Here is a 21,195-nt window from a genome sequence, read left to right as displayed (position 1 = left end):
CTACAGTTATAACTACTGTATTTCCACAATTAAACATGCATACTCCACTCATTTATAAAGTCGTGCAAGCTAATGCATCATCAACACAGTCCTGCAAAGGTTTCACAAGAAAATGCATGTGTGATCAACTGAAGACATTCTGTCTGAAACGTCATAAAAGGGCTTTTATTTTGAAACAGATACATTTATTTTCTCGTGTGTGTGACAGATAAAAACATTGAAACTGTAGGAAAAGCTGGTACAGAGTCGGCATAATTATCAAAAGATGACTTTCACTGTCAATTTTTGCTGAAAACCGTGCATGTCATGTGGAAAAAAATGGTGAGAAACCGTTTCTCAAGATGTGCCGCAGATCTGCTCATGCTGTCAGTTTGACCGATTTAACCTGGTAAGACAAGCACCAAAACAAAAAAAAAACAGGTTCTGCAACCCCAAATTCTTAGTTTAGGTGAAAGAGAGTAAGGAAAATGCATGTAAGAATATTACCTTACGTTGTGGGGTATACGGTACCATCATATATTGTATACCCAGTGAAATTCCATGAAGGGATGAAAAATCAGATACCGCCCAAGCAGAGTCCGGAGTATTTTAAATCAGTAAAACAAACATTATAATTAATTTATGATTTTAAAAAAGAGAGAGAAGGAAACTAGGGTATAATATTATCGGCTCCTTAATGGGGCCCCTTGGTGAATGTGTCCTCTCCCCTGCCCCTCATAAAACCTGCCACTGCTGCAGACTCCTACTGTTGTTTATGCGCATATTATAAACCTTGTGCTGAGTTGTTTGTCAGCCTTGTACTTAATTATACTCATGCCAATAAAACAAATCTGTGGCAGAGAGATGGGTAGATTTTCTGCTCTTTGCACAAAACAAGACAAGATGAGACACCTCACTCCAAGCAGATGCTTCACTGTGATTGGCTCCCTTCCACACTTTCAAAAGGAGCCAATAGTGGCACTGAGAATTAATTAATTACCGACCTGCCAGAGCGCTCGTGCTACTCCAAGCTTATACTTGTTATTTTACAATGAAGTTGAATACACAGAAGCATAAATAATAGGTATTGCTGCTCCTGCTGCTGCTGCTGCTGCTGCTGCTGCTGCATGCACAGCTTTCCTCTGTGGTGCATTTTGCTCGGGCATCACAGTGCTCTTTTTCTGCCAATATATACTGAAACAGAGAGAGAGGGTGAGACAAAGAGAGAGCGAGAGAGAGGGGGAGAGAGAGAGGGAGAGAGACAGAGAGAGGCGGGCTGCGCCTCACAGTGAGGGAGTGTCGTCGTCGGAGCAGTTCGCACTTCCACATCAGACTCCTTCTATCGCTCCGTGCTGGAGGAGCGAGGAGGAACCTCTCCTCTTGTTTATATCCATCTCTCTGCGGACACACGGATAATAACCACACCACGGCTGGGAAGATGGTTTTTCTGCTGCATATGGTTTACACTCTGAGCGTCTTTAGCGGAGCATCTGCCGCCACTCACTGTGAGTATTTCACCTCCACGCTCACCTGTGCGCTCCTCTCCGGGCTCAGAGCTCATGTATGGAGATCAGATAGAACTTTGGACGCCTTGTTGGTACCTTTGTCCTCATATTTTTGCAGAGGGAGCATCATCACTGTTACAGATGGGTGTACTTTGGAGAGTAGTTTTAACACCATTTGTGTCGTGAAGAGAACAAGTTGTTGATCCGCGCGTGCATTGCTATTGAGCAAAAACGGACTCGTGGTGTGCGATGAAGGTCAAGCAAACAGGTTCATTCCTCCTCATGCTCTAGTCAAACTGGAGGGAGTGTGCTCAGTGTGGGTTACTTGGTGCATCTCGGGTTATTTGCCACACAGAGCTTTTTGTGTTTAGACGCGTTTTGCTAGTGTGTGTGTGTGTGTGTGTGTGTGTGTGTGTGTGTGTGTGTGTGTTGGAGAAGAGAAACTGCTGACTGGCCACAGCTGTACTGCACAGACAGCTGCTGTTACTGGTCCACTCCTACGTGAAAACAACACACAGCCTGCTGCTGAAGCTGCCACCAGAAAGACTGACTGCTTCTGGACCCCACAGGGGTTTTAAATCTGAAGCTGTACAGTTTTAGCTTCGGATTTAATTGCTTGAGTGGTTGCAATAATGTATGTGGAATAAATTTTGTAGTAATTAGAACCATCAATCATTGAAAGTCATTTTTCAAGCAGAAATGACATGAAACTCAGCTTGAATGTGATGGTTACGGCTTTTATTTGCTCAAACTGAATATCGCTGGGCTTTGAATATTGTTGGTTGGACAAATGTTATATTTTGCACACTCAATCAAGGCAGTAATTAGCCCAAATTATATGTTGGGGAGGACACATCTCCAACCCCACAATTTTTGAAAAAAATATTGATAGTATGTTTTTGCAATTCTATAACAGGCAAACACACACCTAGATAATAAACTTAAAAAAATGCCATATGCCTTTTATAACCACTGGTTCGAGTATTGCACTGCAGTTCTGCATTTGGACCCCCAGACCAGAGGTGTTCTTAGGCCTGGGCATCTGAGGCGTCAGTCCTGAATATTTAATTAATGGCCCAGTGTCCAAATATATATGATTTTTCTTTTCAAAATGAAAAATAGGCCTAAAAATATTTCCTAATAAATAAATAAATATCCTACATTCTATTTATGCATTAAATCCTCTGAAAATAATATAATATTGTTGATCAAAAACACAAGTTTTGTGTCCTTTGTTTCATTCAGTTACTGCATTTTGTGTTTTTGTGCATATGTCAGTGCTCACTACTAATTACTCAAAACGACCAGTATTTTTTTACATTCTCATTCATAATAAGTCTGAAAAGTAAATAAAAAAAAAAAGAATTGTTTTAATGGTAAGAACGATGCCAGAGTGCACTAAAACATTTAAAACAGAGCTTATTTAAAAAAAAAAAAAAAAAATCCCCCTTACTGTGATCCAGGCTAAGCCCCCAATGTCCCCAAATCCTCGAAATGCCCCTGCCCCAGACCCTCTGGCAGATTTTGATTAATGAATCACTTAATCAAGAAAACAACCATCAGATCAATTGATAATGAAAATAATGGTTTAAACCCTGTTATCTCTGTAGAGTCCTATCTTTAACCTATGTTGCAGAAAGTCCTCGCAGGGGGAACAATGAGCAGAGCAAACACATCATACCCAAACTGAAGACAAACCCTGCAGACATAATAATAGAGAAAAAGTGTGTTAAATGGGTTTTCTGACACTGGATACACACCTATCTGACGTGTTTAGTCTGCCCTCGGTGATATAGCACCGGGGTGGGGGCGTTTTGGTAGGCTGCATTCGTTTTACAGTAGCCAGGTGGATCTTGTAAACTGGCAGCTTTTATTGTTGATTTTTCAGTAAATGTAAGATGCTCATAAAGCTGCCTTCAAGTGGAATCACAGTAACACGTGCAGCGTCTACAGTAAACGTGTTAAAATTTCCTTTAGCAGTATCTGCATCACATGGCAACCATCTGTGTTGACAAAACACATAAAGATAAATAGTGACTATAAAAAAGAAAAAACTGTGATTAGAATACAAACTGCCAACATTAAGAAGAGACGTATGACATGAAACATCGATATAGATAGCTCCCTCTGTCAATATGTTAATTTTATATCTGTATGTTTTGCTGCTGCCTGTTTCTGGCTGTTTTTGCTCTGGTCCTCCATGTGAACCTGGTATTACGTGAAAGAAAACTTTGGCACTCAAAATAGTGTTGTTGTGCTCATAAAGAAATTAGGTAGATAGCTGGAGTCATCGTGGCTGCACACAAGTCAGTGACCAGCTTGATTCATTGTTCTGTGTGTTAGTGGTCAGATGTTTATTGTGGATATTCATGCAAAGATCTCCACATTTACACAAAATCTAATAAGCAGATTGTCAGAATTTAAATGTTAGGTCAGTCATGCTTCTCAGAGGATAAACCTTTCTGGTTTTGGCCTCCTACACAAGATATATAAAGGAAAAGTATCATCTTATGTTCATATTTCTAGGCTTTGTTTTGGTGAGCATGTTCTGACATGCTTCTTATGGAATAAACATTTGTATGCAATTCTATGAACTATACCTCTTGGACAAAGTTCACATATAGAATAACTAAACAATCTTCAAAGTTTTAATTCTACACAATGTTTTTATGTTGTGCAATGTAAAAACATGTTGAAGCTTCCAGTGGTCAGTCTATTGAAACTGTTGAGATTGGACCTTGCTATTCTAAGATTTTTTAACATAACCAGATGTACAATTTTGTAGGTCCTTTCAAAGCATGAAAAATATGTTAGACCATCAATAATCATGCTCCCAAGAGGATGAATCCTTACATTTCTGGCCTCTCTATGAGTTATCTAGCTTGAGTTTCTGGCCCAAAACTTAACTTGCACACAAGATACATAACCTAATTTAAAATAAAAAATGTATATTCAGAATTTTTGATGCGCACATTCTTGCATGCTGCTAACGGTATAAACTTTTTTATTTTATTGCCCCCATGACCTATCCTTCATGCTGCGCTCTTTGGAAAAAGTTTACATTTTTAGCCATGCTGTTAAGAACAACTAAGTTGTCATTATAGTGTTCATCTCACACATGAAATAAATAAAAAATAAATAAATAACTCCACCCCAGTGACAACATGAACATAGTAGAGGACCTTTATTTAGATAAGATTAAAGACATTTTCACCATAAATTAATGCCTGGAAATTCAAAAACGTATGAAAATGTATGAAAAATCAACTGCCTGATGAAAAAATTCCCTGAGAGGGAACCCCCCCAAAACCCTCCTTTTTATATCTGCCCCAACACTCTTTTAGAGTGAAGCCTGGTATTCTAACATTTTTGACGGTAGCCACGTGTAGAATTTTGAATTTCACAGCATGAGGAATATGTTAGACCTGCAATGAAACATATTTTCCAAGCTGAGGCACAAATAATTTTTTTGTACCCATTATAGGGTGGAAAGGTTCAAAGTAATATGGCCAAAATCCTCTCTGTGGTCAAAGCTAACACCAAACATAGCATGCAGCTACATGAAATAATCATGTTTTTGGACAGATAAATATTTTAAAGAGTAACCCCCCCCCCACACACACACGTCTGATTTAAGTGCCTCCGCACTGGAATGTAAACAAAAGTCTCAAAAATGGGCCAGGACTGGGGGGCGGGCGGCTTAGATGCACCCAGTCACCCAGTTGTGCTGCTTCTCGATCCACTGCACCTCCCTGCCCCCTGCACACACACAAAGTTCTCCGTTGGTTAGAGGGCTGCGACAGGGGCCTCAGTCAAAAGCAGATTCCTTTTGCCAGGATCAGCCAGCAGCAGGATGCTATAGCAACAACCAGGTTTCAGCCTTCAGAGGGCAGTCACTATACTTATTTATAACACAGTTTGTAGGATTTTAATGCTTTGCACCCAAATGTCCCAAGTTAGACCCAAATCAATCAACAGCACAGCTAAATACCAAAATATATCGATTTTCAACCAAAGAAACATTTTTGGGAGGTTTAATTATTCTCTAGTAATTCATTAAAAAATTGTTTTTTCCCATGTTATTCCATGACAAACTAGATATGTTATGCTTGAAAGGCAAGATTTCAAAGAAATAAAGAAACAAAAATGTCTAAAAGAAAATCAAAACTAACCAGGATTTGAATTTGTCTTCTTTAAACTCTGAAATGATGTAATTTCCTCTTAGTGATGTCACTTAAAGGAACAGTACCATATTTTGGTGCAGAGATACAGTGATATTATGGGGTGAAACATGAAAGTTATGGACACACATAAATCATGCCATTTTAAACCAAAATATAGTTTGGGTCTGTTTTTTAATTCCTTTTTTTTGGTTTTAGGAGCACATTTCCCATGGAGAGGATAGCATTTATTCTCCTTAAAAAAAACAGGGATTTATGTAATATTTATCCTTAACTCAATTACATTTCAGAAACCAAACAAGTACACTTCAATTAATGTCTCCACTTTTATATTATGTTGTTTTTCCCTTAAAATTTTGTAAACCCAAACGTAACAGCTCTGTGTTGAATAATATAGCGGGACTTTCAACCTCTCCTGCCCTCTCTTGTCATGTTAAACGTTGATTTCCCAAGTGATTTCCCAACTGTAAACCAACACACCAGTGGCATGACATCATTTGATCTCTGGGTGTATCTTTGCTCTCAGAGGGCGAGTGTGACACCAGGCCAGTGTTGGGGTTTAAGCAGTTTATGTTAAGGTGAGGAACTTAGCTAAACTGACAGCTGCATTACTCATTTATGGCAGCCCGGTGGTTCTCAAATGTGTGCAGTGATCAGCTCTGACATACTGCGCTCAGATCAAATGGTGAGATGCTCGTGGAGGTCAAAGAGCCGCTCTCATATTTACCAGTGAGAAACAAAAGGAGGGGAGCAGCGATGTGTCACAGCTGGTTTGTGTGGCCTTTGTCAGGTGCCAGCCACTTCCTGTCACAAGTCACATTGCACTTTTTCACAAAGAGACAATGACAAGTATGTCACTGGAAACGTCAGCTTCGATCTGCCATTTTCAGCGGGAGTTAATTGATATTGTATTGGTGTGACCTTTGCGGCGATTGCCTGGCAACATAGGAGCTTTGCATAAGTGTGTATGAAAGAGCTATTTTTCTCTCTTATGCTGTTTATTTTATTAACGCAGTACAATGTAATCTTCTACCAGTGGAAGTTAGTGAGGATGTTTGCAAACCACATGGTGCTCCAAAGCAATTAACCGTTTCAAACCTGGTTCAACATCAGTTTTCTTGAGCTGCATTCAGTTGCCTCTCACAAGCTATTTGAACCTGAGCAAAATGATTTGATTTCTTTCAAAACATGGAGGCAATAATAATCCTAGTAAGAAATATTTTTTAAAAATGCAATAAATTAGTAAAAGGTGACAAAGACTTGAAACCGAAGAAAAAGGGTTCGAATTACTAGGTAGAATTATTAGAAAATTATCAAGAACAAGGGAAAATCTCCAGAAAATTGTGTTTATATTTATTAGAATTACACAAAGATATTTCTTAATGTTTGGCACTGTTTTCAGGTCTTTTTTTTCTTCCTCTTCTTCTTATTTTCAGATAATTTTCCTCTTTTTACTAATTTCTTGCTATTTTTGGGCCACGTGTGGTTAAGTTGCTCATTGTCTGCTTTGTTTTCGCATGTGTTTGACAGAAATCAAACCAATTTGCTCAGGTTTCGAAGGGTTAATAGTATAAGTGAGAAAAGTGAGAGTTGAATGCTTATTTGTAAAATACATTGAGCTTTGTATTCAGTTCTGTGTATCATCCCAACTGTTTTTTAATGACTTTACTGGCACCGTTGGCCACTTTAGCTGGAGTGGTTTTATATTTACAGCTAGGATGTCCAAGCATACATTACGGTTACTTACATTACTTACATTTCTGAGGTGGCCTTCTTTGCTGTGGTGTCAGGAGTTGGATGGTTTTGTCTCGGTGCATACAGACAGCTTAGCTTAGCTTGGCAGTTGGGGATGGGACTTGATAAGGTTCAGTGAAGCCATTTTCAATTCTGCTTATCGGTCCAAATCTTTGTCAATTACTTTACTAATTCCTGATCAATTCTCTGTGTAGAAAAAAAGCCTACACTGGTTCTTTGCATCAGTGTTATATTACCTCTGAAAAACGCATACATGTGACTAAGGTGTGCAAAAGCTCTACTGTTATGATATACAATTGATGAAAAGAGCAAATATTTGCATAGTCTTTATTACGTTTTCTTAGTCAAAGAGAAATTCTGCCAAGTCTGCCTGTGTGGTGTTATTATATTTTATTATAACAGAGAATATTTACCCTCTTTAATAGACGTGCTGCTCAGTTGGGGAGCAGTGACATTTGTGTGTTAAGTGTCAAATGTGTGCCATTCTTTTATTTTAAATCCATGTGGTGTGGAAAGATGTTTCAGCACACAGCTGGTATTGGTGAAAATACCAGCTGTGTGCTGAAACACACTAAAACAGTGCATTCATTAAACAGGCTCATATTTTTGGTAAACAGTGAACTGAAAGCATTTGTTTGCAACTTTTTTCCTTGAATATAAGCCCAAATCACTTTCACAACAGTGAACTGCGCTCGTTTTATGGCACCCAGCATGCTGACAAAACTCAAACCTGGTGGACAATGCAGCTACCATTACTGCTGAGACCAGTTCAAATTCATATCTGAAGGACTTGAACAAATCACTTAGTTTAAGATTTCAATGGGAAAAAAAATCATATTTGTTTGAAAATTGTGTCTACCTGGTCTGAAAACCAATGCAAAACGTCAGCCACATTGGCAAAGGATTTGAAAGGACACATTTAGTAGATCCGTCCAAACAGTCTTGGGAAATATCTGTGAGTAAATGATGATCACAAGACTTTATTTTATTGAAAACAAACACAGAAATAAACAAAGGACATAAAAGTAAACTAGTGTGTGAACTGACCTTTAAAATAGCGCTTGTGAAGTGTAAACGTTCACAGCACGGCACTTAACGGACAAAACAAGCAGCACTTTGGACCATTTCTTCCTGTCCTCTATGACCGCTTGCTGCTTTTTAGCACGAGTTTGACGTCACTTTTTTCGCAATGTAAAGCTCTCAGAAAAACATGTCAGCATCAGGAAAAGCAATTGATAGGAGAAATACTATTCCGATCCATTGGACTGATTGGAACCGGTTCTCATCCATACTTGGACTGGGGGCTGAAGCCTTCTCATAATTCTCAAGTTGTCTTATAAATTTTGCATATTTGATGTTGTTCATGAGCCACTGATGAGCCTACATTAAGTTCTGCTTGAGTTGGAAGATATCTGATAAACTGTGAATGTGCAGTCTAAGCTGCTGCTGAGCATTCCTCCGAACTGTAGTATTTGGCTGGCTGTTACTTAAACCAAAAAATAACAGTTAATGTGTATGCACAACTTTAATTCTGAAGCTCTGGCTTGTTGGTGTGGAGCTTTAAGGCAAAATTTAGTGTAGTGATAGAAAGTATTTTAATAGAGCTGCAAAGATAATCCATAAATTGATGGGTTGTCAACTATTAAATTAATCGTCAACAAATGTAAAAAGGGATTAAAAGTTTAAGAAGTCAATTTTCTGATTCCAACTTCTTTAATGTGGATATTTTCTGTTTGTTTGTTTTTTAGTTTTTTTTCTTTTTTTTGACTCCTCTATGACAGTAAACTGAATATATCTAGCATTTGAGGACATCATCTTGGGCTTTGGGAAACACTAATCAACATTTTCCTCATTTTATGACATTTTATAAACCACATAACAGATCCATTTAATGAGAAAATAATAGACAATGAAAATAATTGTTAATTGCAGCCTTGTAATTTAAAAAGTAGTGCAACTAAATGCTGCTATGAAATAATTATGGAGTAAGATAAGGTACATTTCCAGTGAGTATAATGTAATTAGCGCTTGATTAGAGTATACAAATAAGTATCTCAAGGCTTTAACTAGAGATTATTTACTTTATTTTATAGTCTGAAGATATAGATGAATATTTTCATGATTAATTAATCGCCTAGTCTGTATAAAATGTTAGCAAAAAAACCCCAAAACATTAAAAATGTCTTAAATTGCTTATTTTTCAACAGAGATTTATTTTTTCTTTATTGTAAGCATACCAGAGGCAGGAACCAGCAAATGTTTGGAATTTTTACTTTTAAGTAAATATGGATTATCTTAAGTTTTCTGTTTGTAGACCAATCATTGCAGTGCTGGAGCAGCTAGATATCTGAGGTCCTGTTTGGCCTTGCTGATAGCAAGTTTTAGGTTTCCCCAGTTTTATTTGCAGAAGTCTTTTGGGTCTGTAGCATAATTCATTATGCACTTCACATTGCACTCTGTGTACGCAGCCTACTGCGGCCTCATCACAGGCCAAAGTGAGGTGTCTTTCTGGGGAATATTTCCTGACATGAGTGGAAACGGGAGTCTTTGGCTGGAAGGCTTTCATTACCAGATGATATGACTCTTTACCACAGGTCTGTGGGAGGACTATTGCTATGCTCTCAGTGTTCCCCTCGCAGCAGGTGGAGACTGCTGCGCCACACATCCATCTTTTATGAGCTAGAATCTGTTTCCGGTTTAGCAAAGCACCGCACACATATATTTACTTAAAAATTTCATGCTTCAAGTTAGCTCAGCTAGCAGATACTTCGCAACAAATTATTTCCCATCTGAAGCACCTGGAACGTGCAGAAGCCGAGTTGGTATCCAGCATCACAGCAGAGGAGAGGGTGTGTGCGTGTGTGTGTGTGTGTGTAGGTGTGTACGTGTGTGTGTACGTGTGTGTGTGTGTTGGAGATGATGCAGCTGCAGATTCACTCGTCTAATGAATGTGAAGCAGGCACTCAAGGAACACCTACCGCTGTACATATTCAAGGCCTGATGAATTTATCAAAAGGTAAATGAGGCAGAGCACCGCTGTGTGACAGCACAGGCACTTTTCCTCATGTTTAAACATACAGCGCATTTCTTCTGAAACAAAACCGACTGGGGGTACTGTGGATTGAGGAAACCATGGTATATACAGGAATAGTATATAATAATGTTATAAATTTGTCACAGGGATTACTGTCCCCATCAGCCCGATCCCACAGAGAATGTAAACTGTTTGTACAACACTTATTTTCTTATTTACTTTCTCACTTATTTCTAATTTCTATTTATAATTTTGTTGTTGTGTTCAGGGTTCATTTACTGTTATTGAACAACAAAGAGTTGTAGAGCAAAATGCAGTTGTCGTCCCTTTATACTACACAAGAAAAAACAAAAACAGTAGTCGATTTCTACACAACTCTTAAAGGCACAGGGGGGACAAAAAATAAATGGTCCAAAAAAAGGGGGGGAAACTTTGTTTTAAGAAAGAAAAAAAGGCCTGAGAGAGTTTTTTTAATCAAAAAAAGTATACTAATCTTATCCAAACTTAAAGAATTACTTCTCAAAATTAACCGAAATAAAATGTAATTAAAAAAAAAAAAGTAGTGCTAGCTTTTGATACTAACAATTTTAACTGATTTAAGGAGCCATTCGCGGTTTCACTGTACCGGCCGTGTGTACTTAGACTTGCATGGCTTAATCTTTGAGACAAGCATATGCTACTCGCAGGATCAACCAGGTAGCCCTCTGGCGAGCGGGGTGGGGCGGGGAGCCTCTCCGCAGCAAACGCGCGGGGGTGGGTGCTCTGGGACAACAAATGGAAAGAAAATTCATCATTAAGCTGGTAATTGTCATGACAACCCATAAATCAGAATTTAGTGAAACTGTATGTTGGTATATAAATGTAAATGTTGTTTTAGTTTTCTTTGCACTTCATGTTTTTGTCTTTTCCTCTCCCGCGTTGTGCACATGCTTTGTAGATGCAAGGCCAGAATATGAATAAGTGATGTGTCTTGAGGAGTTTTGGCAGTATACCTGTATGCCATATATGAACATTTACAGTTATTTTACTATGCACATTTGCTTTTGTAAGGCACTGGGAAAAAATGCGTCAAGTGACTCTCACCTGCATGTGCACACCTCCTTTCCCCCTCCACTGCCTTTTAGACTTTTCACACAAAATTACAACAACAAAATGGTTTCAAATTCCACTTATGATAAAGAATTTGTCCAACCATTAGGAAAATGTAAACTTCTTTCATTCCTTAACGGTCATTGATAATACAGTACTAATAAAAAATGATTGTAAAATGCTGTATACAGTGATATTTTACAAGACTGATATTGTACCATAGAAATCTCCCAATAACTACCATTGGTGGACAATATATTGTTCAAGAAAAAAATGTGATAAATAAAATATTTGTCATTTTGAGACTTATTTATGCCCCTTATATAATGATAATATAAAAGTATAATCATGCAAAAACACCCTTTCAGAGAGCAATGAAAACTTACGAATATTCAGTCATTGGGATGGGAATATATATATATATATTTTTAATATCCTTAATAGATAAAATTTAAATAAATATGTGTGTGGAGGAGCTGCCTGAGCCCTCTGACACAGAGAGCAAATGAGAGGACAGAAGCAGCGCAAGCAAAACGTGTCTCAGCATAGTTTGACGAAATGTTAAGGCATTGTGTCAGAGTCTTACAATGGTAGTGAAAACCATGCTGTTTATTCTGGCATCATGTGGGTGACATGTAAACAAACACATATAAATACACAAGCAATATAGGTCTACATATGGACATAACATTGATAAGTCGCTAACATAATTATTAACAGACCCACCTGTAATCCCAATGGGATGGACCATGTTTTAGCAAATACAAAACTAACTTGTAAAACTACTAACTAATTTTGGGAAGAACTGTAACACTGTTAAAAAAGTTCTTTGTGCTTCTGGAGAGTTTACTGGGTTTATTTCAGGTGAAAAACCAACAGGATTATGTTTCCATCCCGATCAATCTCCATCAGACTGACTGGATGTTCAAGGCTGAAGTTGAATAGAGAACACGGCGACAGAGGACTGTGTATTCGGCTAAATTGCGTAAATACAAAACATTTCACAATTCTCTGCATGATCTCTGATTGACTGCAGCTCTGCAGAGACATGAAGAGACTTTTACAGTTTTGTTTTTTTTCTCATCTCGGTCAAAGCATTTTGTTTTGTTTGATGCTTTCTGTTGAGTTATTTGGCTGCGCGGTGTGGAGAAGATACGCAGACTGATGCTGCTGTCTTCACACTGTTGTTTCATGTTTTCTATTCACCAGTTGGGTGCGTGAAATTGAAGAGGTTTACACTCCAGACAGTGTGGTATTACGGCATATGTCATTTATATAAGAACATCTAGATGTATTTATGTGCATGGGCGTAGGTTTCATTTCAACATATGGGTGACAGTTTCGAGCATCAGTTACAGGAACAGTATGTAAAATTTAGGGGGATTTAGTAGAATCTAGGATTACAGATTACAACCAGCTGTAACTTCAGCTGGTTACGATTCCTACAGTGTTCAGGAGGTTTTTACAGGGAGCCGAATTATCCACAGAGGTCTCTACCTCTCCAAATCAAACAAACCTAGTCATTTAAACTGAGAAAAATGCTGAATAAATCAGTTTCATGTTACAAATCAGTGTTTTTCCAATGCTGTTTGGCTTGTTGCAGACAGCTAGCCCAGAGCCTGCTGATGTGTGCTCACAGTCTTTCTCTGATATTTTAAGATATAGTTGTTCAGGGGATTTTTAATGTTAGCCTAATTGTCCACAGAGGTCTATTACTCTCTAAAACAAACAGAGCAGGTGATTTAAAGGAACAGTGTATAAGATTTAGGGGGATTTGGTGGCATCTAGTATTGCGGATAGCCGATTGCAATCAGTTGAAACTTTTACTGACTAGAATCCCCTCAGTGTTCATTTTTCACGAGATTTTTACCAGGAGCCAAATTATCTGCAGAGGTCGCCTCCTCTTCAAAACAAATGGACCTGTTAGTTAAAACTGGTAAAAACAGTGAATAAAGCAGTTAAGTGTTCTTCTGATGCGATTCTGCAAGTGAAGACGGGCCACTGAGTGCTTACCTTTTTCCCTGAAATTGATATGGCATTATTCCCCAACTAACTGGTAATCTGTGTTTTACAGTGTGATTTAAAGTCTCTCCAAAATAAAATGAATGCAAGAGCTTGTTCCATTCAAGTAAAAGGAACGTAGTGCAATCTACATTTAGCAATCTAACAGCAAAATAGATAAAACAATGCAAAATTCAAGTCACTTTTAGGAGGAGTAACAAAACAATTTCTCTTTTATACAGTAACAAACCTCAAATCTAGCAGTCCAACACTTTAACTTTTCTCAAACAGAAATAATTATAACTACTACATTCTTTCTGCATCAAAATAGTCCAGCCTTAACTGGGCCTTAAGCATACTGCTGCCTGCTGATATGAGTGCTGTATTGTCATATTTATAAGCACATATTCCTCTCATTAATGAAGTTGTACAAGCTCCTGCGCAGCTGACAACCCCATCCTGTAAATGTTTCAAATTAAAATGCATTGTATCAGCAACTGATGGCATTCTGTCCACAAAGGCACAGTCAGATAGCTTTTGTTTTGAAAGGGAAGCGAGGAAGTTGAGGTAAGACAAACATCTTTGTATTTCCTCATCTCTGTGACAGAGAGAGACTTTAAACCGCAGTATAAAGTTGAATAGAGTCAACAAACGCAAGCGTCATGCATAAAGAAACCGGCGAGGCATCGTTTCTCTAGAGATGCTGCAGCTGACACGCAGCTCGGACAAGCGCTGCTCGGGCGAACAGTGCGCACGCTCTAACACGAGCGCCGAAACGAAAAACAACACGCCCCGCGCTGCTGACACTCTCTTTACGCGCGCTAAGTAAAACGGTGTGACGTGAATCGACGTATTCGCGATTATGTCCACGCGTCGCCCCAGCCCTACTAAAGATACACAATAACTCTTATTTTCAAGTGACTATACGCCAAAGAAAACAAACTTTTTGTTTTGTATTCCATTTTGCCAACATTTTCCATAAATCCTACACACTGGACTTTTGATGTCCTGCATTCTGGTGAATTTATATGCACCAATCTGTGCCTTTTCTGCATCAATTTAATTTTTTATCATGTTGGAAATACTGAGGAGGATGTGTTCCCTGCATCTCCCTCTAAATCTACACTTTTTTGTACATATGTTCTTATATGATAAATATTCTGGAACATTCATTTAGAATGATTTGAATTAAAAAAAACTGATAAAATAACATGAAGGCATTTTCAGCTTAGTCTGTACATAAAATACCTCAAAAATTCAAGTAGTTATTCACATGAATGCAAGAATGTAACAGCTCTCCTCTACATTTGGTCTCATTCATCCCGAGATATAATCGCTGTAGATACTGCTGTATGGCAACATCTTTGACAGAACAAAAATATATATCATGTCACATTATTTATCATTATACCGCCCACCCTCAGTGGATAAGAATCTGTTAAAATGTCAGGCTGTATGTTTTCTTTACCGTCAGGAGTCAGTCTTCAGAAAGCTTTTACATTGTTGTCCTCTGCAGATCCAGCCAGCAGAACAAAATGCTTTTTGATTGTAATGAATAACAAGAAAATGGACACATGATATAAGACTATTTAGAGAAATAATTTTTGCCCACTCTCTTGGGAGCGGAGAAAAATCTATTGTGATGAATGTGGCGCCAGTGGAGGCCCTTCCATTTCCAGCTGCATTGGTCACACAGTGATGCTGCACCAATTCCCAATCTATAGAGTGCAATGAATATGCTTCAAATAGCTGTAGAGCCTGTAAGTTCCATCCTCTATTTATTTCAGTGTTACTGGCAGAGGGTCTGAAAGGATTATCAACACCCACTTTCTATCCACCGTGCCAATAAGATTGATGCAATAATCAGCAAGGGACGGTTACAGTGATGAAAGACGAGGCCAGAGAAATGATTCTGTTTTGAACGTTCAGACTAAAAAATAAAAAAATAAAAATTAGGTGTTAAATTAAAAAGAAAGCCAAAGTCTGCTCATACAGTAGGATTTCTTATTCTCTAAAGCAGTTTATTATTTTATGAAATTACATTGTGTGATTACCTGTGAGTCAGACACACGCCTGCATTTTCACACTCTATGATTTGATATTGATTATGATGTAAATATAGGGATCTGAAACACAGGCGTGTAATCTGGAGGTGCTGGTTCATTGGATCAATGTGCAGAGTTAAAGAAAGGAAGCTGCTCTTGCACTAAAGAGATACACGATGCAGTCTTTCAGAAAACAGTCACTTCTAAGATAAGAACAGCAGTGTCTCCAGTTTTGTATTACATTGCAATGGAGGAAACATAAAAACTGAATGGAGATTACATTGGACTATGAACTGATTAAAAACCAATGTATTTGATTTATTTTTAATTTTTATTTGAATAACTTGTAGCCAGGGGCAACATTTTTGTTTTAAAGCTGGGAGGGACACAGTCAGTACAGCTGCAAATCTTCAAAATTGCTTTAATTTTTCAGATCCCTCTGCCTGAGGAGGAACAAAACACAGCCATGGTTTTCATAATATTTTTGTATGTCCCCTTCATGAAATGGATTACCATTAGAAAAATGTTGTACGGCGTGACACAAAGTGATGAAAATAATCAATATATTGACTCACCCCGAAGGTAAAAAAAAATTAAGCCACTCTTGAGATGGTAGGGTACGTACTTAATCTCATGTAAATTTTCAACTTTTGCATGGGTTTGGTTCAAATTTGCACTAATGGTGCCCTAATATCTGCCCTAACATTCAAAGTAAAAATAAATATAAAAAATATGTTTGTTTATTTTTTTAAGTAAGACTAGAAGCTTTTAATACAAAGTTGTCAAAGGCAGAAATTTCAAAAGGACCCTTTCAATAAAAAGTTACTCATGGTAATGTATGAATGTATGATGGCAAGTTTCAGGCCCGGGTAAAGCAAAATCAGCGATTTCTTTCTGTTCACATCAGACTTGTTAGAAAATATTTCCTTAAAGTGTAAAAAGACAGGCAACTGACTGAAATGTAGTAGCTTTGTTTTGGTCATCCTGTGTGTGAGTGGTGCATTTGTTATATTCAGTAAGCTCTCTTAGCTCTTGCAGTTTCATAGGTACATGAATAAACATCTCTGTTAAATACCACCATCATATAAACATGAGCTACTGCTCACTGCTATAGGTGTTGTTTTGCGCTGCTGTTCGCTGCTGTTCGCTGCTGTTCGCTGCTGTTCGCTGCTGTTCGCTGCTGTTCGCTGCTTACCGAGAATTGTCCCTGCATAGCGGCTCTGTCCTTCCTCGGCTCAGTAGAGTGTGTGCTGTGCTGTAATACTGGGTTAGCTGCTAACAGGAATAAGACACTCCTTCTGATAATTTGCAGAGGACATGTCCCCTGTGTCCCCCTGTAATTTACGCACTGCTTGTAGCCATCTATTGGTCTGTATTCTTACAGTGCATGTCTACATATGGTTTTGCTGTGTGTTTGCTGTGGTTTATTCAGCCTGTTGCAGCAGCTTTGAACAAATAAATATCTCAGAGCAGATGGAGGGCAGCACCGTGGCACAGACATCATATCTATAAATGTGTCTTGTCTTGAGTGACTGCCCATGCACGACCACACTGACATACGGAGCACTATATGAATCTATACAACCAGAACTCAATCAACTTCTCGCACTGAAACTCCCTGAACTCTCATTCCTTCTAAGAAAAACTGGTTACAAAAGCTTCTTAAAAAAAATCTATACCTCTCCATGAGAAACCACTCTTTGCACAGATGTTTTCCTCTTGTCTCAACCAAAGTCTGACTGCTGAATCGATAATGGTTCTTTTTACTCGGGAGTAAATGCTTTTATAGATATCTTCTTATCCAGATGATACCTGATTTCAATTAAAGCCTGTTTTAAAGCAGACTACCCACTTTCTGCAGATGTATGAACAGTTAAATCATGATGTTAACACGATAAAAGAGTTACTCTGTTGTCAAACATTAGTGTCTGTTTATGAGAGGGGAGGGGTGGTGCAAAACAGGGGAGGCACTGTTTCTTAGAGGAGCCCTGGAGAGGGAGTTTGGTATTTTGATTTGGCCTTGGAAAGGGAAATTCAACTTTTTAATTGTCGTAGTTTGTATTCATTTTAAATACCCTTATCCCCAGAATTAGCAATTTGGTTTTAAAGTAGGGATGTCCCGATCTGAGTCATTTCATATTGCATGTCGACAAGTAAAAAATAAAAATTAAAAAATTAAAAAATAAAACAAAGTTACACCACAGCCACCCACACTCTGGTTTATAAAATACAGTCCCTTAGGATGATGTTATTATTAGGTTGTTCCTCACTAATATTACCCTAATATTACAAATATATGTTATAATGAAAATATCAGCCCATGATGGTTACTAGCTTTGCAATTATGACGGCAGTACCAATTATTGCCCTTTGTTAACAAGATTATTACCTTGTCTCTACCAATCTGTTTTGTAAAATGTTGCCGGAAATCCTGCAGAAAATTAACACAAATCCTGCTTCACTACACTCCTGAATGAGGGCTGAATAATTAATGTTTGTTAGATGAGACGTGTGTAATCACTAAAGCTGTCGATCGCCCAGTAAAACATCCCGCAGGCTGCCTGTAAACTCTTATAGGTCCCTTTAGATTATATGCAGTGTTCAGAGAAATGAAGTGCTACAGTAAACCACGCCGCGCTCCTCAATCATTTGTATCGATGCACACTTCCTTGAATTCAGCTAGCATTTGGGACTAATTGTCAGCCGATACCTCGGCTCGACTCGGGCCCTCGATGAGCAGAGGTCATTGAGCCACAAAGCCTGTTAGTGCATGCACGGTATCATATGAAGCTTTATCGATACCACACAGAGGTCTGAGGCCGCTCCGTTACCAGATACTATCACTGCACCCTTTGATATTATTGACTCTGTGGTCTGTGTTGACTGAACCTGTGCTCCCTCCAACAGACTGCCTTTACTCTTGCGGTGTTAATCACTTCTGTAAAGGTGAATTATATGTTTTTTAGTGTTTCCATATTAGCAGATTATCATGATTTATATGTATTGACCACATTTCACTGCAAATTATTTATATTTTTGTAAATATGTGGACATGTGTGTTATGCATAGGTTGTTTTGACATGTTTATTAACAGAATAAAACCAGAGCATTAGCATAACAGTGGTGATCAATACCAGTGAAGTAATGGTTGAAGTGGAGAATATTGAAGTCACTAATTATTGCTTTTAATATTCTCTCTCGGGGGTGTACTCTGTTCTGTGTTACTGAGACATTAGTCAAAATAATTACTCACAGAGCATTAATAGATGACAACTTTGATAAATCGTTGAACTAATTTATCAACAGAAAAATACAAACCCAGCCGTTTGGATGAATGCTTTTTGGGGGGATTGTGTTAGAGGAATTCAGCTGTTTAAAACAAATGCTGTTTCTACATTAAACCTTTTTTGATGTTTTATAGACTAAAAAATGATAAAATTTTGTTGTCTTTCACGTATAATTTAATGTTGATTTGAAGTCCCTTTATTCAGTTGTATCTTTATCTTTTATTTACAGTTTTTATTTCCTTTGACAAAGATGTATAACTGAATGAATGAATGAAACAAACGAATGAATGAATGATAATCTGCCACCTGGAAAAAGAGATTAATTGTTGGAAGCAAAAAAACATAATTTGCAGCTGTTGCTATGCAGCATAAACCGACTGAACAGACACCAGCTGCGTTATCATTTCTTCAGTGACTTTATGTGCAAGGATGAATACTTGCAACCTTTCAGAGATCCATTGTAGTTGTTCAGAATTTAAAATCAATTTCCTTAGAGGTTGCTGTAAAAAAAACAAGGGCATGTGCTGTAAAAGAAGTAATATAACTATTTTAACTCTGGCAAAATATTCAAAACAGCCATTAAAATCTGTTTAACTGAAACAATTATGGTTATTTTTCAGATAAGACTGACACAAACTCCTGTATGGTGTGGATGAACTGCTTTTATTCAGCAGTGGTGGAAGAAGAATGCAAATCCTTAACTTAAGAAATACAACAAGGCTTGTTTTGCACCAACAAGGATTTATTTTTAACTTATAGTTTAACTTTAAATCACATGGCACCAAATTTTAAAATGTATTGAAAATTAAGAGAGATTACATTTAAACCTCTCTTTAAACTTAATTTTATTACTGTAATTTTGCTGCCCCAACACTCTTAACTCCAAATTAAAATGTAATCCAGTATTAATTTCAAACTTACATTTGATTTAGGTTTATCTTTTAAGATAGATGCAGATTTTAGATGGATTGATAAAAATAAGTTTTTCAGAGAAAGTAAAGGCACAGATCCAGCCCAGTTTAGTTTTATGATGTCGCTGAATTTCTGTTAAGATAGCAGTTAAGCAAGGAAGCTGTGAGCTGAACAGGAAGTGTGGCCCATCATGAGTAACGTTCAGCTAACTCACTACTTAAGAACTACTTACCAGGTCCTGAAAACATGCAAATCTCCCAATTGCTAAATGGAAAACTAATCGTCACTTGGGTCATCTTGAGCGTTTAACAGTTTCACGGCCTGAGACGTAAAGGCATTATTCAGCTTGTTAGACCCTTTTGTAACTTTTTGGAAATCTAAATGTCCATCCGGAGGGTAAAAGCTCAAATTCCCCATGCAGAGGAAGAAGAGGAAGTTACAAGACAGACAGGACACCAATTATCTTACTGCGTTATTTAACTATATACACAAACATAAGAAACACAAACTAACTAACTGATTGAGGCAGCTGTGGACCAGCAACACTTGTGTTCTGTGTGGAAAAATACTGTTTTTGTCAAAGGAGTCTGGTGCCTTTAGAGAGAGCACAGATAACAGGCCCAGTACTGTAAGTAATACACTGACTATAGACAAGTTCCTCATACAACTTGACTTCCAAAAATCCAAACTGTGGCTTTAATGCTTGAAATGGACTTGAATGTATCAACAGCATTTTATTGATGTATTTGGTCAATTTTGTCTGTTTTGCTGTTTATACTGATGAGCAAGTAGTCAGAATCATATATTTTACGGATGCACCGATTGTGAGATTCTAGGCATTATTTTGATATTTACATTTTTCAAAACAATTGGTTTCCTGGAGTTTTTTTTCTTTTAAAGTAAGTCCACTTGTCAGATTTTGCAGTGTGGTTATCAACATGTATATTACCCTCTCTAATCAATCGGCAGAGGTCAAATATCTACAACAAATAGTTAAGTAATCAGTTTGCCTTAACCTCAAGGTGAGCAATATATCGATTATACTTTAGTTATCACGGCTTGTTCCACGTGCAATACATAAAATGACTATATCGCAGACATCGAGTATAACCTGCCACGTCGTTTTTTAGAAGCCCCTGCCGTTTTGGCTTCCATTGGTTTCTCCTAAGGCTCTCAGCCTCTCACAGACACACTTACACAGAAAGCAAGGCTTTTGCAGAGCCACCATGGAGCACTACTGCAATTTCAAAATACTATTAATGTATGAACTGGAGAGCTGTTAGTTTGCCGGTCAACTTAATGAGTGGTAGTTGTGGTAGTGTGAGCAGGTAAGGCGTTTGTTTGTATCTGCAGAGCTCTGAATGCGAAGTGTCACATTTTGCGACCACAGAGCACCAGTGCGACTTG

General features: G+C 37.9%; 1 protein-coding gene across 1 annotated transcript in view; it reads left to right on the top strand.

The window, feature by feature from the left end:
- Nucleotides 1-1,295: 1,295 nt before the first annotated feature.
- Nucleotides 1,296-21,195, top strand: part of cntnap5a (contactin associated protein family member 5a) — a 130,532-nt gene continuing 110,632 nt past the window's right edge. Inside the window, exon 1 of the mRNA XM_042494432.1 lies at nucleotides 1,296-1,484. Within this exon, the coding sequence (XP_042350366.1) occupies nucleotides 1,418-1,484 (67 nt within the window). The 5' untranslated portion in view covers nucleotides 1,296-1,417. The remainder of the gene's footprint in view (nucleotides 1,485-21,195) is intronic.

This window comes from Plectropomus leopardus, chromosome 10 (assembly GCF_008729295.1).
Source record: "Plectropomus leopardus isolate mb chromosome 10, YSFRI_Pleo_2.0, whole genome shotgun sequence".
NCBI classification, from domain to species: domain Eukaryota; kingdom Metazoa; phylum Chordata; class Actinopteri; order Perciformes; family Serranidae; genus Plectropomus; species Plectropomus leopardus.
The sequence above is the reverse complement of the archived record's forward strand: the minus strand, read 5'-3'. Positions and strand labels throughout refer to the sequence as shown.